Below are 27,132 nucleotides of genomic sequence, written 5' to 3'. Positions count from 1 at the left end.
GGAAGAGGGGGAACCACACATGGAGAGCAGGCGCCACATGCAGATTGCTGAGGCTGCTGGGGCAGTGCGTCTGGTGACAGATCCGTGTCCTGTGTCCTTGAGACCTGGAGCTTTATTCTGCACTGTCCTCGACACTCAGTGAGGTCCTACCAATTTTTTGAAACTTAGCTTTATGGAGGTAGGTTTTACATATCATACAACCATCTCCTGCAAGCCTACATCGCAATGATTTTTAATAACCTTACGAGTGGCGCAGCCATCACTGCAATTCAGCTTTCGAACATTTTTATCCCTACAGGGAGAGTCCTTGGGCCATTTACAGCCAGTTCCCATTCCCATTCCCAGCTTTCAACAACCACCTGCCTCTACAGATTTACCTTTTCTGGGCATTTCATGTAAGTGGAATCATGCAATATGTGCTCTCCTGTGTCTGAATTCTCTCACTCGGCACAATGTTTTTGAGTTTTATCCACGTCGTAGTGTATGTCAATAGCTTGGTCCTTGTATTGCTGCATAATATTCCATCGTGTGGATCTTTTTTCTATGACTCTCAAGTATTCTTAAATAAACCTTTCTGGTTAAAATTAGCCAGACACAGTTGGTCCCTGTGACTAGGCTAATGACCTTTGCTAATTAAAAAATTTTCTATATTGTCCATGTATGAGTGACATGATTTAAGGCTGAAGGAAATGTACAGAGAGAAGTGGGAGTGGGCATCATGCAGCCTCAGGGAAAAGAATATCTTCGTATACACACACAGGTAGACACAGGTGACGTATCAATAATACACCTGTACGTGTCACATTTTAGTGCCCTGCTTCCTAGCTCTTTGGTCCACTGGGGTCTCAGCTGCTCTTCTTGTGGACAGTTCCACGCGATGCAAATTCCTACCTCAAGAACACATACGCACTTTTCTATTCTGTCCTTCAAGATCTTTGTGGCCCTCGGCCTGTGCAAGTGTTAATGCTCTTTGGGGCAACCAGTGGAGGATAGGAGCGTGTAGATAAATAATACTCACAAACTGAATCCAACAGCACATTACACAGATTGTGCCCGGTGACCAAGTGGGATTTATCCCAGGATATGTTTGGGATTGGAAGACTCATACAGATACTTGCATACCCGTGTTCATAGCAGCATTATCTACAATGGCTAAAAGGTGGAAACAACCCAAGCGTCTATCAATAGGTGAGTGGATAAACAAAACATCGATACAATAGAATATTGTTCAGCCATAAAAGGAACCAATACACTACAGCTTTCAGAAGTCTTGAAAACACTGTGCTAAGTGAATGAAGCCAGCCATGAGATCACATATTACATGATTCCTTTTATATGAAATGTCCAGAAGAGGCAAATCAATAGAGTCAGAAAGCAGACTAGTGGTCACCAGGGACTGGGAAGTAGAGGGGTGGGAGAGATGGGTGCAGGCTGTTTTCTGGGAAAATGTTTAGAAACTAGAGAGAGATGGTCATTGCACAAAATTGTAAATATGTTAAGTGCCACTGAATTGTACATGTTAAAATGGTTAATCGTATGTTATAGGAAGTTCACCTCAATAAACAGTAAGAACCTCAATCTATGGTGGAGTGGAAGTCCAGACTGCCAGGATGATTAGGATAGAATTTAGTAACATATGTGAAAGTTTAATCTTACCCATGAGAAGCCAAGTGAAAGAGCAACCAGTGGCCCAACTGGAATGATTTGGGCCACAAAATCAAGTAGCATTGGACTATAATCTGAATATGAAACACGTACCCATGAGTCTCTACTGATATAAATAATGGACTGAATGAATTAGTAAATGAGGGAGAAGAGACCAGTCTCCTATGTAGAAGAATTCCAAATAATTTATGCAAATTATGTAATTTATACTCTAACCTGAAGAAAGGAGAGTGTAACTCCCACCCCTTCGTGCAGGGCCCCTTAGTGTGTACTGTGCAGAGAAACTTTCTTCCAACTTTCTTCCAGTGCCCTGTGGGAAAGGGAGCAGGAGTAATAACTTCGCAGCAGAGAAACTTAGCAAACGCTACCTCAGCCTCATTGATCCACGTCAACATCAATAGTGATCAATCACGCTGATCATATATACTCTCGATTCAAAATGATGCAAGTGGTACTTTACTCTGTGATATTCCTCCCCCAAACCCATAACCCCATAAGCCTAATTATGAGAAAACATCAGATAAGTCCCAATAAAGAGTCATCCTATGATGTTTTTGACCAGTATTCCTCAAAACTCTCAAGGACATCAGAAACAAGAAGTCCAAGAAATTTTCACAGCCAAGGGGATCCTGAGGAGACATGCCAACTAAATGTACTATGGTTGAGATGAGGTCTTGAATCAGAAAAAGGACATTAAGTGAAAATTAAGGAAATCTAAATTGTGGATTTGGGGTAACAAAAATGTATAAAATCTGGAACCAATATATAATATTGTTGTATAAATATTTATATATAAAATATATATAATCTATATATAAAATATAAAAAGTATCAATATTAGTTCCTTAATTATAATAAATGTAACTAACATTCTACTAATGTTAATAATAGGGGAACCTGTGTGCAGGGGTACAGGAGAACTCTCTGTCCTATCTTCTGAATTTTTCTGTAAGTCAAAAGCCTATGTAAAAAGTGAAGTTTATTTAAAAAATGTACTCACCCTTTGGCATTGAGGAGCATCTGTATATGGTAGTGTGAAAATGATTTAATAAAGGGAAACCTCACTGACATGGCGTTGAGAGGACAGCAAGGGGAGCTCCTGGGCCCCACCGCTCCTCAATTGCAGACCAGGCTGGAGGAGACCAGACCTTGCAAAGCAGTAAAAGATGCTGCTTCAGCTCCTACTCGCCAGCAGGAGAAAGGGCGATATCCTCCTCCCCCAGCAACAGCCCTGCCCAACTCTACCCTTTCCTCTATCAAAGAACCTTCCTTTCCTTTGTTCCTGGTACTTTCCTATGGTTTTGTGAAGCTTGCGCGTCCCAAATTGCAATTCTCTGCTACTCCTGGATGAACCCATTTTTTGCTGGTAAAATAACCATGAGTTTTATTTTTAGAGTCAACAGTGGTGAGTGTATAGATTCTGGAGCCAGATAGCTGGAATTCACATCCCAAGCTCTGTCACTTACTGTCTGGTTGGCAGCCTCCAGGATGCCCCTTGCAGTCCCTGCCTCCTGGCAGTCATGCCCTGCACAGTCCTTGCTCACACTGAGTAGTGCTAGCTCATGGGGCCAATACAGGATTGTGCAAATGATAGTGCGTGATTTCTGAAGCTAGGTCATAAAAGGCCCTGTAGCTTCCACCTTGCTCTTTCTCCTGGATCACTCTGGGAAAGCCAGCTGCCATATTGTGAGGATGCCCAAGCGGCACTATGGCGAGGTCTACATGGCAAAGAACAGCCCTCCCACTACCACCACTGCCAACTTGCCAGCCAGGTGAGTGAGCTCCTGCAGAGGTGGCCCCTCCAGCCCGTTGAGCCTTCGAATTATGGTAGCCCCCGCTGACATCTTGACTGTAATCTCATGAGAGACCCCTGAGCCCAAAATATATAGCTCAGCTTCTCCCTGTGGATTCCTAACAGAAACCATGAACAATAATACATTTTTGTTGCTTTAAGGCTCTTAAGTTTTGGGGGTAATTTGTTTCATAGCAATAGGTAACCAATGCACTAATTCAGAGGTAAGCTTTCCATCAAAGCTTCCATCAGGACTAGACACAGGGTGGGTGCTAAATTCATTCATTCATTCAACAATCATTTCCTGAGCACCTATTCTGTAACAGCCCCTGTCATTGGAGCTAGGGATACTGCAGTGAACCAGACAGACATGACACCCAGCTTTATGGAGCTGAAATTATGGGTTAGAGGAAGTGCCCATGGAACAGTCAAAGCAACATATATCAAATATATTTGTAAGCATTACTGAGGGAATAAAGCAGGGTAAGGGGAACAGTGATGGCAAGGGATCTATTTGAGTTGTGTCTTTGAGGAAGTGGCATTTAAAGAGAGTCCAAATAAGGGAAGGGTTCAATCCATGAGGCTATCTGAAGGAAGGGTGTACTTAGTAGAGGGCACTGTGAGTGCAAAGGTCCTGAGGTGGGAACCAACTTGGGTGTTGGAAGGACCCAAAGGAGGCCCTTGTGATTGGAATGCAGTAGGAGAGGAGGGAGGATGTAGGTCCAAGCAACGTCAGGGCAGGTTGTGCAGGGCCCCTGCTGAGCATTGGAGCAGGAAAAACTACCTGGAGTTTGGGTAGGATATTTCATATTCTTTATTTGGGGTAAACCTAGTGGTCCAGGCTTGCTTGAAGACAACTGCTTGAGACCAGCAGAGGCCTCAGAATCTCAGGACTCACAGCCGTGGGTGCGGATATATTCTGAAAATTTCTCCAGCTGGTCTAGCAATTGCTTCTTGCCTACCTCTCCATCCACTGGCCAACGCATGAAAAACGTCTCCTTGCTCAGGACATAGGTGTACCTGTGGGTTAGAGACACGAAGGAGGGTGAGGAGAGCCTGGTGCCTCTGAGGCATGGAGACCCCCTCCACTGCCTTAGCCCTCTGCCCTGCTTGCAGCCTCCCAGAACCCCAGCCTGTAGTGTCTACTCCACAAGGCCATCTCAGGACCTCCAGCTTCTAACCCATACAGCTGGGGATTAGAAAAGGCTCCCCTCCTCCTGACTCTTTACTGCCCTATGTTGGAAAACCAAATCTACATCTACATTTCAGGCGACCCTGAAATCTAAGACTCCTGCTAATACGTGCAGTAGAACTTTTGACATCAAGGACCGGGCAGGGTTCGGGAAGGGGGCCTGGGCCTGAGCTCCAGGGCAGCAGGAGTCCCCCACGCACTCAGATTTCACTCTCCACAGGTCTGATGTCTGTCCCATGACGAGGTATGCCTCCTGTTCGTGCAGCTCTAGGGAATCGTGGCAGGTGGTGTGAGAGACGAATTTCTTCATGGTGAGGGGTGTGGCAGGGTCTGTGCCTGGAGGAGAGACCCAGTGTGTGAGCCTGCACAGGCCTGGCGCTCTCCCACAGTAGGACGCCAGGGTAGGACCCCCTGCGGCGTCCTCTGCCACCGCGGACCTACCGCTCTTGATGATGTCCTGGAGCTGCATGTGGTAGTAGATGTAGGGGTTGGAGGTGGAGACCTCCACAGTGGCCAGCTTGACCTTGTACACTGAGGTAGCAGGTGCAGGAGGGCATCATGCTGGCGTGCGGCCTGCGGGTGGGCCTCTGCCCGCCCCCTGCTGCTCCCCGCACTCACCGAAGTCCACGCCCACCTCACAGGCCAAGGCCTGGAGCTCCTCCTGCCCCAGCTGGCTGCTGTCCTTCCTCGGGGTCGGGCACTGTTCTGGAGGGGCAGGGGGGCGGCTGCTCTGGCTGCGCTGGGGGCGGGGGCTTCCTCCCACCCAACCCCCATCCAACCCCACGCTGGCCAGTCATGGGTCTCTGGGTTTGGCCTTTCTAGTCTGTAGGGCACTCCCTCTGTCTGTCTCTCTTTCTGGCCTTTTTAGGCCTGTTTCTCTCCAAGTCTGAGTCTCTTTATGCCTCTGTCTCGCTCCTTTTTTGGCCCTGCCCGAGTGTGTGCGTGTCAGCCTCTGCCCCTGGGACTCCCTTCCTCTGTCTCTCTTTGTCTCTGCCCTCCTATCTCGCTGTCTCTCCCTCGAGGAAGGGCTGCGGGCCCCCGTGTCCCCGTGCGGTCACCCTCGGCACAGCGGCAGACGTCTCTATGGCAGATCTTCCGCAGGGAGGCCCGCTCGGTGGGCAGGTTGTAGAAGGAGCTGCACCTCCGGGCTGCGAGGGGGCGGCGAGCGCGGGTCGGCTTGGGCCAGTGTTCCTGCGGGCTGCGTGCGCGCCCGGCCTCACGCCGCCCCCAGTCCACACGCCCCTCCCTTGGAAGTCCGCAGCCGCTCGCCCGCGTCTCCCCAGCAGGCCACGCCCTGTCCTCCTCTACGCCCCGCCCCACACCCCGCAGGACCTCCTCCCACTTTGACCCCCCAGGAAGACCACGCCCCTATCGCTACACCCCCTTTAGGGCCCTTCTGACCCCCTTCGGACCCCTCCCCTCAACGCCCCGGCCTCTCTGGGTCCCTCTCCATGCCCCCTTCCTGGCCCCGTGCCCCAGGCCCCTGCTCACAGGGCTCGTAGTAGTCAGACACTGCGACCTGGGCGGCCTGCAGGAACTCCGCTGGCAGCATCCTGTGGACCCGGAAGCCCAGCACCAAGTCTTCCTTGTGGGAGAGCTGGAGGAGGGGAGTCCCGTCTGAACCGCCCAGGGCTACTGACCATGGGGTACTGGCCAGAGGGCCTGGGCCTTGAACGCTGACCGCGCGGCCTTGAGTCCCGAGGAGCTGACCTCAGACAGTACGGCTCTCTGAGATCACCACTCAAGGTGCCGACCGCGGGTTCTCCGCTCTCTCGGCTGCGCACAGGCCTCTGGCCGAGGAGTCCCGCCCCCACCCAACCCCCACTTCCGCACCTTCTCCAGGTAGAGGACCACGGTGCTGTCACTGGAGTTCGTGTTGATCTCATACTGGAAGGCGTACATCTCCACGTCGCTTGTGAGCTGGGGCAGAGGGTGAGGATTGCAGGTGGGCAGAGCCCCCTAAAGCTCCCAGCCCCAGGGGCTCCAGTCAGTGGAAGTAACTCTCGGAGCTCCCAGCCCTCCGATTGGCCCCAGTGACGGGGGAAAGAGGCATAATCAGGGCAAAAATTTGGCTAAGGTCATGCAGGAAGACGAGCAGAAGTGACCGTGGCTACAGGCCCTGGGGCATTGATCCAGGAGCCTTGACCGGGTGGTGCCATCCTGTGCCCACACAAGGAGTGTGGCATGTTGCCAGGGCATCCCCGCCTGCTGGGTAGTGGCAGGTGGGTCCTTGTTACCTGTTTGAGGTCATCCTGGTTCGGGTAGAAGCCAGTGAGCAGGGAGACCTCGATGATGCTCATTGTGGCCTCCCGGTCTCCCTGGAACCTGCAGATTTCAGAGCTCATCTCTCCTTCCGCTGTCCTGCCTCTCCCCCATCCTCCCTCTGCCCCATGTCTCTCCTGGACAAGTGAGGCAGCAGCCTCCTCTCAGGTCTCCCCATCACTCCGCCACCCCAACAACTTTGGCAGACAGCAATTTGATATGCCACCTCCTTGCTTGACAACCTTTACCAAATGCCATCTCACCCTTCCTCTTCACCCCCTCCACCCCCGGCTCCCTGTGATCTCTCCGGCCACTGGACCTTTGCACATGCTGTTCTCTCAGCCTGTAATCCTCCCTCCTGCCTCTTTGCCCTGAAACATCCTTCCATCTTTGCAATCTTAGGGATGCATCACTTCCTCTGGGAAGCCTTCTCCAGCCACACACCACGTCATTCTCTAATTTGCCCTCTTTTGGCCCCATGGACCTCTCCTTTGCTACATTTAAACACAGTTGTCTTTTTACATCGACTCCGGGTGATTATTTGGTTGTTTTCTGTCTCCCCTGACAGGCCATGAGCGCCATTGGCCAGGAAGGGAATGCGCTGCTCACAGCTGTGCCCCTGGCTCCTAGAACAGAGCCTGGCCCTCAGTAGGCACTCAGTACATGTTTTTATCTGTGGTGGACCTGGGCGAGGACATTTAGGAGACAGAACAGGACGGGTGTAGGGGCTGGGGTATCTGGAGAAGAGGTGGGTGGAGAAGAGCCACAGGGCTTGGAGCCATCTCTGGGCATCTGGGTCATGGAGCAAGCTCACCATGGTGGAGCCCTCCATTCCAGGACATGAAGATGCTTGTCCCCATCCCGGGGGAGAACTGGGGAGCAGGACGGTAGACAAGCATGGGAGGGCAGGGTAAAGGGCAGAATGGGGGATAGGCAGGGGAGGGCAGGATGAGGGGGCAGGCAGGGAGAGGCAAGCTTGGCTGGTTCCCACCCTCCATCCAGTATCCACAGAGGACTGCTAGAGAGTCTGGTTACCAGGAAGTGAGACCTTCCCCTTTCCCAACCCGAGATCCTGGTGCCCTGACCTTGTTTCTATCCGGAGCTGGAAGGTCTCTTCCCCCTTCTTATTCTCTGCAGAGAGAAGGTAGAGTTTAGTTAGAGGCTGGATAATGCAGCCTCAGGAGCCAGCTTCCTGAGTTCAAATCCTGGCTCTGCTGTGTGACTTTGGGCAAGTTACTTAACCTCTCTGTGCTTCAGTTTCCTAATCTGTAAATGCAGATTCTAATATTCCCAACCCAGCAGGGTATTACAAGGATTCAGTGAGTTAATACAAGTAAAGCACGTAACACACTGCCTAGTTGGCACTTTACACATGTCAGGTTTTAGCAACATTCCTTACTATTGCTAGTACTAGTATTATTGAGAAATGGGGCTCAAGGCAAAGCCTTGGTCACTTTTAGTCCCTGAAAGTCCTGGGACTGGTGAGGCTTGTTCCCTGCACCGCCACAGTGAGCTCCCAATGATAAGAGTCCTGTCTCTTCCTTCTCGAATCCCACCATTTCTGACCACCTCCACAACCCCACCCTGGACTGTCCCCCATCATCTCCTGCAGGGCCAATGGTCGCCTCCTCCCTGGTCTCCCAGCTCCTACCCGTGCCCTCTATAGTCTGTTTCCCCTACAGCGGCCAAAGGGAGTCTATGCAAGCCTATGTGAGGTCACATCCCCCTCTGCTCCAAACCTGCCACGGCTCTCACTTTACTCCAAGCAGAAACTAAAGTCCTCACTGTGGCCCACAAGTCCCTGCCCCCATCTCTTCCTCCTAAAACTCTTTATATCCAACTCTTTCTCCTAAAACTCCACCTCTTTCTCTTCGGTAGCCATACTGGCCTCACAGTTCCTCAAACCAGGTGAGCTCATTCTTGCCTCAGTACCTTTGCACCTGCTGTTCTGTCTGCCTGGAAGGCTCTTTCCTCAATCCTTCCTGTCAAGCTCTCTCACTTCTTTCATGTCTCAGCTCAAATGCCACTCCTCAGAGAGCTTCCCCTGGACCTCCTCCAAGTCTATATCAACTTTTCCGACTTCATTTTGTATGGTGCTTATCATCACCTCCTATTATGCTATATGTTTTTTTATAATGTAGATTTAGGCTCTAAATAAATAGTGGGAGTAGAATATACATATTGTTGTATTACTGCTTGTCTCCTTCACTAGAACGTGGGCTCCCAGGGGGATATTTTTCTTGTTCACTCCTGAGTTCTAAGGGCCAAGAAACAGGGTGTGGCACATAATAAATGCTTAGTGAATATTTGTTAAATGGCTGAATATTAATGTGCCTACTAAACAATAGCTAAAATAAAATAATAAAAAGAAGTTGAGCATCCCTGGGCCCAGGCTCACCTTCCAGGACACTAAGGAAAGTCACATTTAGGTGGTACATGTTACAGATGTCGTCCAAGGATTCTGGGGACCTGTAGTACATGGTCAGGATCTGTTGGGGAAGGGGAGATATCAGAGCCCATTGTACCCACTCCCTCCTTGCTGCAGTCCTTGCCCGCTCAGGGGACTCACAGCAAAGTCTTCCCCCTCCTCAGTCCCTGTGTGCAGTGAGCAGAACATTCTCTAGAATCTAAACCAGCTCTGTATAATAGAACTTTCTGCAATGGCACAAATGGTCTCTACCTGCACTGTCCATGAAGTAGCCGCTAGCCCCATGTGGCTACTGAGCAGTTGAGGAATTGAGGTTTTAATGTTATTTAATTTAAATTTAACTGAGACTCAAGGAAGGGTGTGACATGTTGAAAGTCACAGATCAAGGGCACGGATTCAACTGTGACTCCATTGCTGGAAACATGATAACAGGCTACCTCGAATTTGGTGCATGAGAAGGCTGTCCTCCTGGGCCACAGAGCATAGGGCCAGAAGATGTAATGGAGACCCAGATATTGGGGGGAGGATGCAGTTATCCTGTGGGCTTTGGGAGGCTTCCTGGAGGAGGCATCTTCCCTTGGAGGGAGGCAAGGAAGGAGATACCTCTTCAAGGACTCAGCATGGGAGGGGCAGAGGGGTCCAAAGACCTCTGACCTCTACCTTTCAGGACTCTTGACTTATAACAAGTGAAGACCTTTCTGAGCCTCTATTTCCCCATCTGTTGAATGGAACCCATTTTTACCAACTTCCCAGGGGAGGTTTGAAGTGTCCTTAGCTTGCTTCCTAGCAAATAGTAAGTGCCCAAATGGTAGCTGAAATTATTGCTGATTTTGATCTTGTCTTAAGTCCAGACTTGCCTCTATTCCCACCAACTAGGGTATCCCTGGGATCCAGGTAAGGATCTGGAGGGTGGGACGCCAGACCTACCGAGATGGTGCCTGTTCCGGTGCCGCTGGCTTTGATCTCTAGGTCATCCTGGGCAGAGAACTGAAAGGAAAGGGGAGGAGGACTTGGGGGCAGAGGATGCAGCAAAACGGGGCTCAAATGCAGGGGTAGGGGTTGGGGTAAGGAGCAGAGCATGCATGGGCAGTGGGGCCTTGGTGTTTTCCCTAATTTGGGGCCTCATGACTCACTGCCCACCTCTCTCCATGAAGATGAAACATTTTAATAGAGAATTTGTGGTGCCTACACTGTCACAGAGCAACACAACTGCTGACTCGTGCTATGTCCTAATGTACATTTGTTCCACTTTGCAGCATCTCCAAAGTTCCATATGCATGGAACAAGTCCCCACAGGACTCTTCTCCCTGCCATCTCTGCATCCACTCCTGTTTTCCACATACCTTCTTCCCTTACCTGCCAGAGTAAAATTTTGCAAGTTGACATCCAATGACATCACCCCTGCTAATATCCCATTGCTATTCTTAGAACACATCTGTCTTGGGGCCTTTGCACTTGCTGTTTCTTCTGCCCAGATATCCACAAGGCTCACTTCTTTCTTTCCTTAAGGTTTCTGCTCAGATGTTACTTTCTTGGTGAGGTCTTCCCTGCCCAGTCTATCTAGAATTACAGCTCCCAATGTACTTTCCTCACTTCATGCTTAATTTTTTCCCTCATGGCACTTGCCACTATTTAACACACTATGTATTCTACTTATTCACATATCTCCATTGACTGTCCCCCCACTAAAATACAAAAGTCTACAAGGAGAGGGTTTTTTTTTCTGTCTTGCTCATGGCCATGTTACCAGTTCCTAGAACAGAGCCTGGACTGCAGTAAGTGCTTAGTAAAGGTGGGTTGAATAATTGAAGGTAAGTAATACCTCCACTATGAAATAAGGTTATGGAGGTTACCTCACTCCCACACCTATGTTATTTTCCCCTTTACACATTTATTTTCCCTGAGTTGAGAAAGCTTAAATTGAATATATTTATTGTCTTAGTTTCTTTCTTGACTGTAAATTCCATGAGATCAGAGACCACAGATCTTCCATAATGTATCCCTAATGCCCAGGAGAATGCTTAGCACACAGTAGGTGCTCAGGAAATAGTACAGTAAATGAATGAATATATCGACAATATAGACAATGGTGTGAGATAATCCTGAGGAGGGAGATGACTGGCAGGAACATGCCTCTTGGCTTCATCCTCAATACCTTTGCTGACCGCTGCTGGTAGGCGTTGTTCTGATCGATGATCCACTTCACACTCAAGGCTCTCTTGGGGGCATGGATCTGTACGTGGAGATCCTGGACACCCTCGAAGGGGGCAGCTTGGCGGAAGCGGGTGAGAGCCTCGATGGCCACCACCGTGGTCTGGGGGTTGGGATGGGGGCGGAGGATCAGCACCGCGGACAGCTCCTGGCAGTGGGCCGGGCTTCTCAGCACCTTGGCTAGCGCCCCCCACTTCCCCACCCCAACTCCAGCTCCCATTCCCGAGGCCCGGGTCACCTGGGTGGACCTGAATCCTCCTCCCGGCTCCCGATTCTCCAGTAACCACTTGGCGATGGCTTGCGTCTCATTGTGCCGGCCCAGCTCCAGCTTCTGCATGAGTGCGTAGGCGGTGGCCTCAACAGTGTACAGGGAGTGCCCCTCTGGGTTCTCCACTGGCCAGTGGGTTTTGTCTAGAAGATGGAGGGCTGCCTTGTCACTCAGATCTGGGTTCACCCACCTAAACTTGCCCTCTCCTGGTGTCCTCTGGACCAAATTTTCTCCTCTGTTATTTTATTGAGCACTTTATTTTAGGGGAAACATATGGATGTATTTTCAGAACCACTGCCTCCCCCAAAGCTGGTGGCAACTTTGAGGTCGGTACTTGTCCTCCTTGGCTTCTCAAGTTGTGAGTTCAAGGTTTGGCACACTACCAGTGCTCAATAAATGCTAGGTGGTGAGTCACACATTTCTGGATTTGTGATCATGCAATCCCCATTCAACCCTATGTCTGTGGTTAACACACAGTTGGTTAAGAAGTGGCCCACACCCACTCTGGCTGGCAAAGCTGTCCAGACGGTCATTGGCTCGGGGGCTCTTGGTGAGGGCGAGAGCATAGGAGACAATGGCTACAGCAAAGGTTGTCTGAATGTCGGGGAGTTTTCTCTCCAGGAAGCCACGGGCTCGTTCCATGCTGGCAATCAGATTCTAGACAGAGAGAGGAGGCCAGAGGGAGGTGCTCGGAGAAAAGGGTTCACAAGTCAGAAGACGGGGATGGACTGAGAGGAGCATGACGGTGGGGGAGCTCCCTGTGGGCAGGGGGTAGGGCACCCTGTAGACCCCACCCTCCTCTTTGGATCCTACCGGTATCTTCTGGCTGCACAGCTCCTTTCCCTCATCCAGAGCAATCAGAACAAGAGCTGTGAGAGAGATGTCTGCCTCGGAGCCTTTGTAACCACCCTGTGGGTAAGGAAACACACTCACGATCCCCTTAGCATCTTGGGACATCTTCCCCAACCTCTCCTGCCTGAGCTTGAGAAGTTCCCAGGTGTTCAGCTCTGGGCTGAATGATGCGGAAAGTGGGATAGGGAGAGAGAAGAGGCATCCTGAGACCTGCCTGTGTGGGATCTGCCTTCCTAACAAAAGCTAACAGCTATGGAGGATGCTGGGCTAAACCCTCTACACCATCTCAAGAACATTCTTGGCACAGCTCCATTTTCCTGAGGAGGAAACTGAGGGTCCGGGAGATGAGGTCTCCCCATTGCTAGCAAACGGGTGACTTGGAGTTCAAAATCCTCTTTGGTCACCTACCTTCCACCTTCAACCCCTGTACTGAGCTGACTAGTGTCCCCCCAAAATTCATGTCCACCAGGAACCTCAGAATGTGATCTTATTGGGAAACAGGGTCTGTGAAAATGTAATTAGTTAAGAAGAGGTCATACTGGATCCCATGGGCCATATCTCCTCTGTCTTGTGTCCTTATAAGAAGGCCGTGTGAGAACACACAGAAGGAAGAAAGGCATGTGAAGATCGAGACAGGGTTTGCAGTCATGCAGCCACAAGCCAAGGAATGCCAGGGAAACATCCATGAACAGGGAGTAGTGAGTGGTGAGGCTTGGCAGGAGATACCAAAGAGAGCGATATGGTAGAGAGAACCTGTCATGGGAATCTGTGAGCCATGGAAGGTGTTTGAGCAGGGGAGAGACCCCCTCCCCACCAGACTGAAATCTGTTTCTGGAGGCTGATGTGGAGGAACTTTGGTGGGGACAGGTGTGTTGGCTGGAGGATGGGAAGCACTCAGACCCGGCGGGACGAGGGCCAGACTGGCGCCTGCTTGATGAGGGGGTGAGGGAGAGATGGGGTCTCAGATGTGCGCAGACTCCCCCATGGAGCACAGGGTGTTCCGGAGCAGGGGAATGGGATGCCCAGCCTCAGCCCTTTCCTGTTCTCATTCTGCCTGTGAACACGTGAGGTCCTGAAGCCCCCTATCCGTGGTTGGTTCTGTTTGCACAGCCCAGGCAGGAGGGCAGTGGGCACCTGCATGGATGCCATGACCACGGGGCCCCCCTCCAAGAAGTGGCCGTCCTGTGCCTGCCTCTGGGTGACTATCCAGCTGGCAGCGGCGCAGAGAGAGGGCAGGTCGAGTGCGCCATTTGTCATGATGCGATAGGCCAGGGTGAAGACCCGGAACACGTAGCTTGTGAGCCTGTTGAGAAGACCGGGTGGGCGAGGACTGGGATTGGCAGCCAAGGGCGTTCGAGGACAAGATCGTCTACACTATGGGTGAGTCTACACCACAGAACACACGGCTCTAGACTGGCCCATCCTTTGCTGCTCCCCATGTCTGCCAGGGTGGAATACCACCGGCCAAGGACTGCCTACCCCAAGACCCTGCAGCATGGATATTCCCGGGGTCACCAAGCCCTAGGCTGGCCCCTTGGGCTCCCTGAGGGTGGGGGGACGGTCAGACTGCTAGCAGCCTTGTCTTTCCTTACCATGTGCTTCCAGGGCTTCCCTTGCTCGTGTGGTAGGTGCCATCTGAGCTCCGGTGGGTCAGCATCCGGGTATAACCTGCCGGGGTGTGTGTAACAGGTGGAGGAGAACTTGTAGGAGGGTCCACGTTTGCATGTGGCTGTGAAGGGGGTCGGTTACCAGGCGTAATCTGGGGGGGACAGGGTGTGGGTATGACTTGGGGATGTAGCACATCTAGGTGTAACCTGGGGGAGGGGACTTGTCCAGGTGTAAGGAGCAGGCTACGAGGCCCAGGTGTGATGAAGGTCATGGGCAGGTGTGACGGTAGGTACCAGATGTCATTGTGGCTTTGGGGAGACTATTTCTGGGTGTAATCTGGGTGCCCCTTCTCAGACATATTCTGAGCATTGCTCCTTAGGTGTTACCTGAAGGTTACCTGGGAGTTTATTGTTTGGGGATAATATTGGGGGTGACACCTGGGAGTTACTGAGCATCTGGGTGGGGGTTGGTGTCTGAGTGTAACTGGAGAGAGGGGTCAGTGTCCAACTTAACTTGAGTGTGTCTGGGTGGAACCAGAAGTGTGCATCTCTGGTTGTTACCGGGGGCTTGGATGTAGCCTGGGAAGGTGTCAGCATCCAGGTATACCGAAGAGGCCACCACATGGGATTTCTCTAGTGTTTTCTGCTTGGGGCTCCCTGGGAGTGTACCCAGGGGCATGGCACTGACTGGGTGTGACCTGGGGCACTGTCTGGGTGTAACAGAACCTGAGGGTTTGCTGCTTTGGGGTAAACCAGGGTGTCTGTTTTCAGATGGTAGCCTGGGAGAGGGGTGCAGGTAAAAGAGTAACCTGAGGGTCTCCTTGAGATGATTTTTTGGGGTCCCTGTTTGTCATCTGGGAGATGAGTCGGTTCAGATGTTATTGTCTGGAAGGGCTCCCTGGGGTTACTGCAGCCACCCTCCCAGTGAGTTGTCCCGGACTCTGATCGAGGTCCCAGGAGCTCTCACCGCTGACAACGTTCTTCATCACCTTTTCCCTGTGTTCCACTCCGACCTTGCCCCACTGGCCAGTGGCATCCAAATACTGGGCCAGGATGACCACAGGTGTCAGGGAGCTCAGCGTCTGCTCAGGGCAGCCTTTTGGGAGTGTCAGCAGCTTCTGTGTTTCTGAAGGTGTCAGGCTGCCCAGGACTGTCTCACCAAGGATGTCACCTATCAGGTGGGCAGGGTCACCTGGAGAATGGCCTATGCCAACCCGGCTCCCCAGCCACCCCACAAGGGCACATCCAGCCCTTCTGTCTGTGATCCCAGATGGGCCCTGCAGGAGCCTGGCCCCAACCCCACCCCATCGCACCAGGAGCCATCTCCATCCTCAGCACCTTGGACGCTGACAAAAACTTCTGCTTCTGTATTGGGCATCTTGTTAAAAAAGTCCTGTCTTGGTAGCAGCTCCGTCTGGGTTTGACCTGAGCAGGAACAACCCTCTGTGACGAGCGGGATCTGGGGCTGGGGAGGTCAGGGGACTTAGAGCCCAGGGGGAGCTCGGCTGGCAGAACCACTCATTTAGCCCCTCCCTTCACCCTGACATGGTCCCAGGAGCCTACATGCTTCTTGCAGACCCCACAAACCTTGGGGGTTCAGGAAGATACTATGGGGTATGCGCTGTATTTGCCCTCCTGTCTGTGGGATGTAGAAGAAAGCAAGTTAAACACAGCAACAGCAACAGTAAAAAATAATGACCATCACAAGGACAGTAGGAGGAAGCATTGCTTAGCTATAAAGAGCAGACTCTGGAGACTAAATATCTGGGTTCAAATCCCAACTCTTCTGCTTCCTAGCTGTGTGACCTTGGGTGACTTACTTAACCTCTCTGTGCCTCAGTTTTCTCGTCTACAAAAGGTTCCTACCTCATCTGGCGGTTCTGAAGGGTCAGCAAGTTAATATTCTTAAAACACTTATAGTGTAAGTGTTGAACATATGTTTGTTAAGTAAATAAAATGAGTAAATAAAGTGTCACTGATAGGTCACCCACAAAATTATTATTTTCACAGCTAACAAAGAATAATTTTTTCACAGCTCTCTGATTATTTGATGTCCCCAGATTGCGAATGAGGAAATAGAGGCTCAGAGAAGTTGTGGCCCAAAGTCACACAAGCAGAGATAAGGCTTGAAGACAAGCCTTACTCTACAGTCCTGAAGAAGGGTCTCTGTGACTGAACTTTCAAATCCGTTCTCTTGCATCTCAAGCCTGCCCGCAGGAGCCTGCTTGCTGATTCTGGGCCCACGTGTCCCTCCTGTGATCGCTCAGCCTGGGCCCTGAGGAAGCCCCGCCATCTGTCCCAGCAGCAAGGGGTGGAGGGCGCCTGTTACCCGGACCAGCAGTGTCTTCTTCACATGGTCCTGGATCCCGTAGCCCACGACCTTGACCTCCACGTCCACGTTGCCTATCTCAAGTGGGAGGAGCACGAAAGGTACCATCTTGGAGGAGGTGGGAGGCACAGACACCACCTGCCGAGATGGGGCTCCTGGCTTTGACATGCTGCACAGCGGCTCCTTATGAGGGAACTCCACACGGACCTGGGGCAGGGTGGGCAGTTAGGGGGTCCTGATGCATGGGGTGGCCTGGAACCCTAGAATTCCAGTGCCCTCCCTGCCTGCAGCCCTGAAAATCCTGAATCTAGTGGTTGAGAGCACAGACCGTGCCTGCCACTTTATGTGCTGTGTGATCTTAGGAAAGCTGTTAAACCTCTCTGTGCCTCAGATTCCTCATCTCTAAACTGAGGCCGATAACAGCACCCACCTGCTGAGGTTATTGTGAGTTTTAACTTACAAAATGCCTTAGAAGCTTTTTAAAAGCTCCTAAAAGATGGACATGCTCTGCCCTCTTTATAAAATACATGTTTTGGTGGGGAGAGGAGGGCTCTGGGCTTTACCTTGACCTGGCGGTCCTTGAAATTGTACAGTACGGCTTGGATCTGGACCTGCTCATTCCTGATCACGGAGGAGGGCAACTTAAGATCCACAAAGAACGGTTTCATGACAGTCAGCTCAAAGGGGTCCGAGACGCAGAGACCTGGAGTCAGGAGAGCATCTCGGCGTCAGGCAGAGGCCAGCTGCCCTGGGGCTAGGTGGGGCCGCCATTCTCCCCTCTCATCGGTGCTTGGCAGTGGAGTCACCTCGTCCAGCCTTGAGGCCGACAGCCACAAACTGCCACGTGGTGATGGAGTCTGGCATGTTCACGAGAGCGCTGTAGTGGGAGATCCTGCCAGAAGTGGGGTTTGGGGGGGGCATCAGTGAATTTGTGCTACTTGCACAGAGCCTCTGGATTGGGGATCCCTGTCCAGGGGTAATGACCACTATGGAGGGGTCAGTGGGTCATCCTCACTAGAGGGTAATCATTTTAGGGGAACCACTGGGATCTGTATCTTCATCCAGGGACGATCTCATCAGGGGACAATGCTGAGAACTCATCACCACTAGGGGCGTTGGCCAGGACTGACCCCCACTGGTGCGGGGACAGGCCAGGGAGCAGGTGCCGGCCTTGTGGCCGTGGCCCTACCCCGATTCACTTTTCGGCAGAGTAAACTTCCTCCAAAGCCAACTCTCAGGGAACAAGGTCCGGACAGGGAGGTCTTCCAAGAAGATGTCATCAAATTCCTCATCATCATCCACTGCAGGGAGCCCAGGTGGTGATGTGGGACGGGCTTCGTGTCTCTCCCTTGTGTGTCTCCCATGGCCCAGCACACTCCTCAATGGAGTGCTCTCACCCCACCCGCCCTGGGCCTGTCCCAAGGCCCTCCATGCCCCTGGTGGAGCCGGCACCCCTAAACCCCTCACATGTTCCCAGAAGAAGCTGCTCCTCCCGGACCTCCTGAGACAGGGCCGCAGACAGACGGCAGCAGCTCAGGAAAGCGGCGACGCAGGCTGGCCCATAGCGGACGTGCTGGGTCCTTTTCTCACACGACAGCCCCACGGGGCTCTCCCGGAGCCCAGCCTCACAGCATCTGCGCTCCAGCTCTGTCTCGAACTTGTTCACTGTGGGCCAGAGTGGGGAGGGCTGAGCAGGACATGGGGAAGCTGGGACGCATCTGCCTCAATGCCATGTACCCCTGGCCTCTACTCGGCGGTAAGCTAGCAGATGCCGGTTCCAGCGCTGTTCCTGTATCTTCCCCTTGAAGCCTCACACTGAACCCATGTGGTCAGTTCTGATGAAGAAGCTGAGCAACAGAGAGGTCAGTTCACCAGCTCAGGGTCACACAGCTCACAAGTGGCAGAGCTGGGACAAGAATCTGTGATAATGATTCTTCCTCCACCTACCCCTCCTCTTCCTCCTTCTTTGTCTTTTTTGACAGAGATTCTAAACAGATGCCATGTTTACTTACTAAACATACCATTTCAACTCCTGATTTTCATTATGCATTTTTAAAAAGTGAAAATGCAGAACTTGCTAGAACACATGATGTCAAGTTGAATGTTTCTAAGTTAGCAAGCTGAAAGAATGCATTTGAAGATAAAAATAGTATAGCCATTTAAAAATCTTATTGTCCACCATACAACACAATTAGAACATCTATAGTTAAATAATATAACTGATCATTGCCATAAATGAAACAAAAGTTTATATGATAAACTTTTCCCGGGTTAGCATGATTTTTTTATATTGAAGCTAGAGTTGGGATTTTGCCTGTTTTTATTATATTTCACTTATTTTCCCTGTGCTTAGATACACCAAGTCATTAGCATTGCTCAAAGAGACTGAAAAATCTAATATTCATATAATCTATGCTTCTAACACCACTCAGTGCGGCCTGCCATCTTCCTTGAGCTCCAGGCTCAGAGCTTCTAGCTTTGGTCCACATCCCGGCCGTGGGGATGGCAGGTTGGCTAGGTACTATCCATCAGCACTCAGCTCCCACCTTTTCTTTTGTTAAATTCCCATCAGTATCACAGAGGCTAGATGTCTAAAAACTACATTTCCCAGACTCCCTTGCTACTGGGGTTCTGGATGGCATTAGATTCTGGATTGGAAGGTGGAAGGGAAGCAGAGACCACTTTTCCCGCAGCAGTGGTAGCGGATGGGTGAGCCCCAGGGTATCTGTGTTTCTGTAATGGGCGCACTCCTGTGTTCTGCCACCTGTCTCACGAGAGCTATTGGCAGCAGTTTCCTGAGATTTCATGCATTGCAAAAACTGAAGCGGAGCAATCTTGAATCCTAGCAAGCAGCCCTCCAACTTCCATTCCTATAGCCTATAGTGATTTTGAAAGCACCGGACTCCCATCATTGAATCCCTGCCTCCCTGCTTGAAGTACCTTTCAAGTGATTTCACCTTACTGTTCTAAGCCCTGGTGAAGACAGTATGGTAGGGAGCCAGGAGGGGCACGTTCAGCTTTAGCTCTGACCTGTATTCCTCTTGATCTCCAGCCTCCTCAGGGAGCGGCGCTGGCGGCTGGGATGGGTGTTCTGGGGGCAGTGCCAGTCTTGGGGTCAGAAGGAAGGATGAGAGGACAATTGTCAAGATCATTATCAACATCCTTGGTATTTATTGGGTGCTTCCTGTATGCTCAGAGCTTTATATGCATCCCTTAATTTTATCTTATGGTCTCCTCCTATTCAAGAATCACCACTTAAAAGCTGTGCAATCTTCAGTGAGTCACTCAACCTCTCTGGGCCTTAATTTCCCAGCTATGTGAAATAGTATAATTTGTAGTTCTATCAGTGACATTGTGCATCTAAAAGTACTTAGCATAGGTTCTGGCTCACAGTAAATTGAAACTGTTATTAATATCACTATTTATAGCTGAAAGAAGACACTCCTAGTTCTCTCTGGTGTCCATTCTGCACCCTCATCTGTGGCAACTAAACCGCCATCTTTTCTACATCCCTCAGAATGAAGACTACACTTCCCAGCCTCCCTTGCATCTATGGGGCCATGTGACTGAGTTCTGACCAATGAGGCGTGAAAGAAGTGTGTCCTTTTCCCTCTTCCCTCTTCCCTTCATCCTGGTGCATGGCATGAGGTCCTGGGGGGGTGCCAGCTTGGAATATAGCAGAGCAACAAGCTAGAAGGAGCCTGAATCCCAGAATGACTTCAGGACTCACTGGGTGAGACAAATCTTTCTTATTTGCTTCGGTTACTGTTTACTTGTATCTCTAATACACATGGCCAAACCTATACCTTGACTAACACACAGTGGGTTACTTCTATTACTATCCCCCATTTTATGGGCAGAGAAATCGAGGCTCAAGACAGAAAATGTGACTTCTCTAGGATAAGTGGCAGGGTCCTAGATTTTAGCCTGTTTCTTTGACACCCATCCCCACGTTTCACCACTGGACAGTAGCTGCCAGCCTCTTACTCCCCTTCCCCTCTCCCCCACTTTCCTTGTACCTGAGCTTGCAAGGGTGTCCATCCCCGTGCTCATCTTCAGGTCCAATCCAGCATCCTTGAACACAGCAAGTCTGTCTTTCCCACTGCCTGCTGTGCAGCCAATGTCATGTTCCTCCACCACATCCCAGACCTATGGGTCAAGGGAGGAACCCCATGTTTGAAGCCTGTATGACCCCCTCCATGGAAGTAACAATGGTGCCCGGTACAAATTCTCACACCATCTCTCACCGATGAAGCCCTTATCACCCTCCAGCCTCTATGCTATGCACTAGCTCCTTGGGTCCTCAAAACCGTAGATGTTGTTCATTTTACAGCTGAAGAAGCTGGGGTTCCAGCTAGAATCTCCAGGCCACCTCCTGGCCTAAAGTCATATGCTCTTACCTTCTTTTGTGTGAGTTTGTGTTTGCTGTTTAAGACATAGACAGCCTTGTCCACAGCTACCAGCCCCACGGTGGCCTCGGAATCACCTGTCACCTTCAATTCTACCTGGCTGTTGGGCTCCAAAGCCTGGACGAGTCCTTCATTCTTCAAGCCAACCTTCAGCTGAGCCAGGAAAAAGAAACATGTTAGGAAAAGAAGCTCATATGCTCCAAAGGGCTTCCCCAAGTCCACTTTCAAGTTCATGTTCCCTATGGCTCTGAGGAAGCACCTGGGAAGTCCACCAGCTCAATCTCAAGGCCACAGATTCACTTGTATCTTCTCCACTTCCCAGATGGAGCTTTTAAAGCTGCACCTCCTCCTCATCCTCTACCTTGTCCCAGACTGGGAGCCCTTGAACATGGACAGACCCCCCACCCGTCTAAGCTTTATGATGGTGAGGTACAACCTCAAGGCGTTTGGCTCACCGTCCCCATGCATCTGTCATTCACGTCGATCCATATGGAGTCGGCCACCAGCTCAGGGTCCTGACCTGCGCCCTTGGGCAGTAAGTAAAAGGCCAGTATGCGGAAGGAGGGCAGCATCTCTGGAGTCACATCAATAATGGCCGCAGTGTAGACACTCCCATGACTTTTTAACTGATGCTTGGCATACACGATCTGGCCCTTACTCAGGACCTTGGAGACAAGTGAGGCCAAGGATGAGAAAAGTGGGGCCAGCCTTTCCCGGAGGCTGTTCCAGCCCACAAGGGAAGCCCACAGTCCTTGTGCTTTGGCCCCTCGGCCTGAGGTCACCCCAGATGGTTCCCACGTTCACACCATTGCTCATAGTTCCTCCAACCCATGTTCCAGGGAAATAATTTCTTGGTTCAAGTCCTGGGCCTAGCCCCTCACCAGGATGGTGAAGTGACTGATACGGTCCCTGGCTGACGGATTCTTATGTTTTGTGTTGAGGCTCAGCTGGAGGTTGCTGTCAACTTCCGTGCCCAGTGTCTTCACCTCGATGTGCAGGAAGTTCCCTGACCCATCCTGAGTTGAGTAAGGCCAAGCTGTCATCCTGGCTGAAGCTGGCTCCTTTAGCTGCAGGGTCTCATCAATTTCCACCTGGGGAGCGTGGTGGGCAAGTAAACCCCAGCCCTTCCAACTCACGCAGCACCCGCTGTCCCTGCCCCATTAGGTTGGTACCAGGATAGGGAGCTTTTCCAGATTTGCATCGGTGTTGATAGTCAGAGTGGCTACCCCACTGTCTGAGGTGTACATTTTCTGGTTTTGGCAGCGCACGAGGACTCTGGAGGCTGGGGACCCATCGGGGTTTGAGACGAAGACCTGGGGTGGAATCTGGTGTAAGATGAAGGACAGGCCTGGGGGTGGCCTGGCATGCGAGCTGAGTGCTGGGAATTTGACCTGGGCAGGATGGCCTTGTACAGCTGCACAAGTCGGGCACACTGAACAATGCTGGGGCCTGGGGGGCACCATTCATATTAGCGTCTTTATAAAGGGCTCCCCTTTGAGATGTACATGCACAACCGTGTGTGGTGGCCTTTGGTATTGGTGTGTGTGGGAGGGGAGATGGGAAGAACCGGTGAGGGGAAGGGTAGGAGACATGGAGGGCTTGGGGAAAACTTGAGTAAGATTGGCACCAAAAGATATCTCTAGTTTTCTTAATGCCCATCAGACATCTCAAAGTAGCTCCAGAAGAATGCATGTAAAAAATGTATGCTTGCTGTGCAAATGTAGCTTCAAGATAAACCCTGAAACACCACCTTCCAGCCTGACTATGACCCCTAAGCCCCGCCACAGAGAAATTTTGGAGCCTTTCCTGTGGTTTGGGGAGACGTGGGTCAAGACTCAAGGGAACCTGGGGACTGGTGTGAGGGGCATGATAGATTTAATTCTCAGACAGATGAGTTTTGGGGGCAGGTCAGTCTGGTGTGAGATTTTATCCCCTGGAAGGGGCCTCTGTTTGGGGGAGGGGTCCTGGAATCCCTAGGTGGAGTGAACCCAGACTCTGACCCTAAAGTGGAAAGGCATCCCCGGCTTGAAATACTGGGGTGTCCTGGTGAACTTGATGTTGTATGGGCTCTGGACGATCTTCACCCTGGAGGTCTCGGCCTGGACCATCTCACCCCCTGGAGAGACAGGGGGACTGTGAGGTCTGGTGGGGCTGCTGGTATGAGGAAGGAAAATCAGTAACAATTTCAGCTCCTCCCAGCCTTCCCAGTGTTTCCCCATTTTTCTGATGAGGAAACTGAGGCTGGAGGGCGGCCAGAGGTCACTTTCTGGGTCAGGAAAGCACACAGTGTCCTGACCTCAGCCGAGGGCCTGGATCAAGGTGGTACCTGAGGAGAACACAGTAACGTTGACAAAGATTGAGGCCCCTGTGAAGTTCCCTTTCGGGTCTTGGAACGTGGCCATCAATGTATCCTTCCCAAGGGAGACATGGCCCAGGCCTTCCGAGATCTGCTCTCAGGGTTGGAGAGAGAGGAGATGGTTTCTCGGGGAATGAAAAAGAGTCGAGGGAGGGGAGGCGTGGGAGCAGAGCGGGAGAGAGGTTGGGACTCAGTCACCTCAACCCTCTGCAAGGAGCTCTGGATGGGCATCCGGCGGGAATCCAGCTTCACCCCGAAGAGAGCCAGAGCATGTCCGTCCACTGGTTTGTTGAATATATACCTGGGGGACGTAGGGCCATCCCGCTGGCTCTGAAGCATCCGCACCACCTCACGTGGTTGCAGGGATGGCTTGTATAATCTCACGGGGCTGCAGCAAAGGCTGTGAAACTTTGGGAGGGGCAGAGGTGGCCCCTGGAAACTCAGATGGTTTCACTGCTGACCCACACAACCCTGGGAGGGGCCGGTGTGTCCCATAAAGCCTTGTTGGGTGTCAGATGTGGCCTGTATACCCTCACAAGATGGTAGAAGTAGCCTGTACAGCCTCCTCAGGCAGATGAGGTGGCTTGTATAATGTGATCGGGTTTGCTATAACGTCAAGTGGCGGGCGTGGCCCATACAACCTTAGGTGGACAACACGGCCTGTAACACACTCATAAAGCTGTGGAGATGGGCTGTAAGTCCCATAAGGCAGCAGATATGGCAATCTTGTGGAGCTGCCGAGATGGTCCAGACAACTTCATGAGTGACAAAGGTGCGTGTACAACCTCACGGACCTTCAGAGACGATGCAAAGGATGAGAAGTGGTACAACTCCATTAGGTAGACAGGGTGGCCTGTACAACCTCAGAGATCTGAAGGGATGGTCTGTACAACCTCACAGGTGGCACGTGTAGTCTGTATGACCTTATGGGACAACATAGGTGGCCAAGGATGTCTCATGGATGGCAGAGAGTGCCTCTACCATATCCTAAGTGCTACTGAAGTGACCTGGCTGGGGGTAAAGAGGACTCACCAGGCCTTGATGTCCACACCCAGTGCCTCATCGTTGAGGGAGAAGAAAGTCTTGTTTGGTGTCAACTGGACCTCAAAAGACGGGAGCACTGGGTGGATGAAGACAGTGGTTACCCTCAGCATTTCGCTGACCCTCTTGTCCCCTCCCTGTTCCACTCCTTCCTTGTGACTCAGGCGACCCCTAAGGGCTGGAACATGTGGTCCTGTTCACCAGGACTCAGCTTAGACCCTGGCGCACAGTAGGTGCTTTCCATTTCCAGCCCTGTTCCGTGCATGACCCACCTGGCCCTCCCTGTCACACCCTGCTCACCATACTCCTTCACATCAAAGGCCGCCTTGAACTTCTGCTGGGCTGCACTTTGGTAGCTAGCTTCAATGCTCCAGGTCCCGAGACTGAGGCACAGGAAGTTAGAAGGGAGACCAAGGAAAAGAATCTCCATCCCTCCAGCCCCAGGGCTTCCAGCAAGGTACCTGATGAGCTCTGGGAGGTGGAAGGAGCTTGTGTAGAAACCTTCCTTGGCCAGCAGATCCTGGCTGATCACAGTGATGCCCTCTGGATTCTGTGGGGAGAGGGGGTGGGTGGCTTATGCCCCAGGACTTCAGCACATGACATAACCCCAGTGTCTGGGATCCACCATCCATCAGGAGAGGACACCTTGATGTCCAGAGTGAATGTCTTGGTCACAGGATCCAGCTTGTGGTTCACAGCAAACACCCGGTATTGAACTGGAGGGAGAGGGAAGACTCTGAGCATAGAATAGAGTTTGGAGAAGAGGTGTAGTTATCTGGGGAAGTGGGGTGGGGCATCTTGGGAGGAGGAACGTGTCAGGCATTGGGGGATACTGGGGTTGAGAATCAGTGCCTGCTACAGGCCAAGTGCCTGGGGGCTATACCTAAGTGGTCAGGGGTGTAGATGGTCTTGTCTGTCTGGATGAAGATGTAGCCAGCGTGGGGGGCCACCAGCACTATCTTCTCCATGAATGAGGCCGAGCTGGATGCCCAGGTTGCCCGGATGATGACATACTGCTGTCCAGGTTGTGGGGGGAACACCGTGCTCTCTGGAATCTGGGGAGACATGCCCCCCCACCTCAGAACCTGCTGGGCTCCCCTCCCTGGGACAGATCTTGGAGAGGAGCACTTGAGTAGGGGCCGTTGGCTGTGCCTTTGGAAGCAAGGTGGCCTCGTGGGGCCTTGCTCGCCGCTTCTCCCCAGGGACATCCGGCCAAGGCCGGCTGCGGTCCAGTCCACGCGCAACTTCCCAAGCTACCAGCAGAGGGCGCCCCTTATTAATGCGCTAACTAATCACCACCCCTTCTGGGAGCCCAGACTTTGGGGACTTTAGATTTCTAAATGGACGGGAAAAGAGACAAGTGGTGAGTGTACGCAAGCGCGGCTTCTGTTTTCCAGGGTCCCTCGTGCGGAGTCCCTCCAGGGTCTGCCCCTCTCCACTTGCTGTTGACCCAGGGCCTCCCTTTGCAGCCACCCCTCGCGACCTGTCACCTACCACCACGGGTGCCTGGTTCATAAAGTGGTTGTCCGGCGAGAGAATGAGCTGGCTCCTGGCCAACACCGTCTTTCTCATCGGGAAGTCCCACACGGTGAGGTTCACCTTGAAGGTCCTGGTCAGCAGCCCCCTGGAGTCCGAGTGAGCCTGCACGTGAATGTTCTCGGGGCTGCCAACCCGCAGGACTCGGGGGGTCACCAGGATGTACCTGTCAGTAGACAAACGCGAGGCACCAGGAGATTCAAGTGGGGGAAGCAACAGCAAAGATAGGCAGGTTCGCCTGCGGGGAAGCACGCAGAGGACAGATGTGCCGGCAGACGGCTGTTTCCCAGACTCACAGAGGCTCAGCGTGGGCGCAGGGGGTCCCCAAAAGGAGAAGAATCCACCCCAGGGGCCAGGGCATGTCCATGGCGGTAGGAGGGTGATGTGGGGCAGCAGCCTGTCCTCTTATCCCTCCCAGCTCCCGTCTGTTTACCTTGGCCTGTTCTGGCTGAGTTAATATCCAAACGGATGTGGGGAGGGAATCCCCGTAAATCGAATGGGGGCAGAGGGGGCTGCCCTTCCCTTCCCAGCCAATCCTCCACCGGAGGCTGGGTTCAGTTGCACTGAAATGTGTCCCACCTACCCCCTTGGTGGCCGGAGTGGTTTGGGGGTGGTCCTTTCCGTGAGCTGCGGGAGCTTATCCTAAAGCTTTCCCCTCCCCCAGCAAGGAGCCTGGGCCAGTGAATGGGGCACTGGACTCAGGGTTTGGTTGTGATTGGCTGTTAGGGGCAGGAGAAAATAGGATTATCTCCACCTCTCCCCTTGTGAACTTGGCTTTCTGGAGTAGCTGCTCAAATTATGTCCATTTCCCAGTCGCAGGAATGAGCAGCCATATGGCATTTAGCCGTCTGGCTCCAGGACCCGTCACAAGGGAACTTCTTGCTGGTCTTCTCATCTTTCTGCACCCAGGACGCACTGCGTGATTTTCTCATCTCAAGCACAAGACAATTATGCTTGGTAAATTGTGGCCATTGTTCATTGTTCTTAAATCATGCCAAACTCTCTGCGCTTCTTTTTCAGAAGGCAAATTACATATATTAAGTCAGGGATGAAAACACATCATGCTTGAGGCATTCCTGGAAGAAATCTTTCTCTGTCCCAAAATAATCCTCACTGGCTATTTGTCATGCCCATTAAAGCAGTGGAACCCACTTTGTGGTGTCTGCCTCTTAGAAGCAGTCGGG

General features: G+C 51.9%; 1 protein-coding gene across 1 annotated transcript; it reads right to left on the bottom strand.

Moving 5' to 3' along the window:
* Positions 1–4,253: 4,253 nt before the first annotated feature.
* On the bottom strand, positions 4,254–26,391 carry LOC108395483 (complement C3-like). The gene is made up of 41 exons (XM_017657815.3): positions 26,245–26,391; positions 25,907–26,114; positions 25,296–25,467; positions 25,058–25,128; positions 24,874–24,962; positions 24,713–24,795; positions 24,404–24,491; positions 23,570–23,672; positions 23,342–23,462; positions 23,016–23,131; positions 22,188–22,328; positions 21,897–22,106; positions 21,471–21,680; positions 21,007–21,168; positions 20,626–20,755; positions 19,637–19,714; positions 18,074–18,271; positions 17,796–17,907; positions 17,413–17,498; positions 17,170–17,309; positions 16,607–16,813; positions 15,865–15,916; positions 15,616–15,702; positions 15,245–15,448; positions 14,263–14,338; positions 13,805–13,973; positions 12,632–12,727; positions 12,322–12,475; positions 11,789–11,961; positions 11,495–11,653; positions 10,267–10,326; positions 9,310–9,400; positions 7,997–8,042; positions 6,887–6,974; positions 6,483–6,569; positions 6,141–6,246; positions 5,708–5,797; positions 5,268–5,354; positions 5,091–5,180; positions 4,850–4,985; positions 4,254–4,477 (listed from the first exon to the last, which is right to left on the bottom strand). Exons 1-41 carry the CDS (start codon positions 26,313–26,315, stop codon positions 4,345–4,347), a joined length of 4,980 nt encoding a protein of 1,659 aa, XP_017513304.2. The 5' UTR covers positions 26,316–26,391; the 3' UTR covers positions 4,254–4,344.
* Between the last annotated feature and the right edge of the window lie 741 nt (positions 26,392–27,132).

This window comes from Manis javanica, chromosome 13, assembly GCF_040802235.1.
Source record: "Manis javanica isolate MJ-LG chromosome 13, MJ_LKY, whole genome shotgun sequence".
NCBI lineage: Eukaryota > Metazoa > Chordata > Mammalia > Pholidota > Manidae > Manis > Manis javanica.
This window is presented reverse-complemented; position numbering and strand designations above follow the sequence as displayed.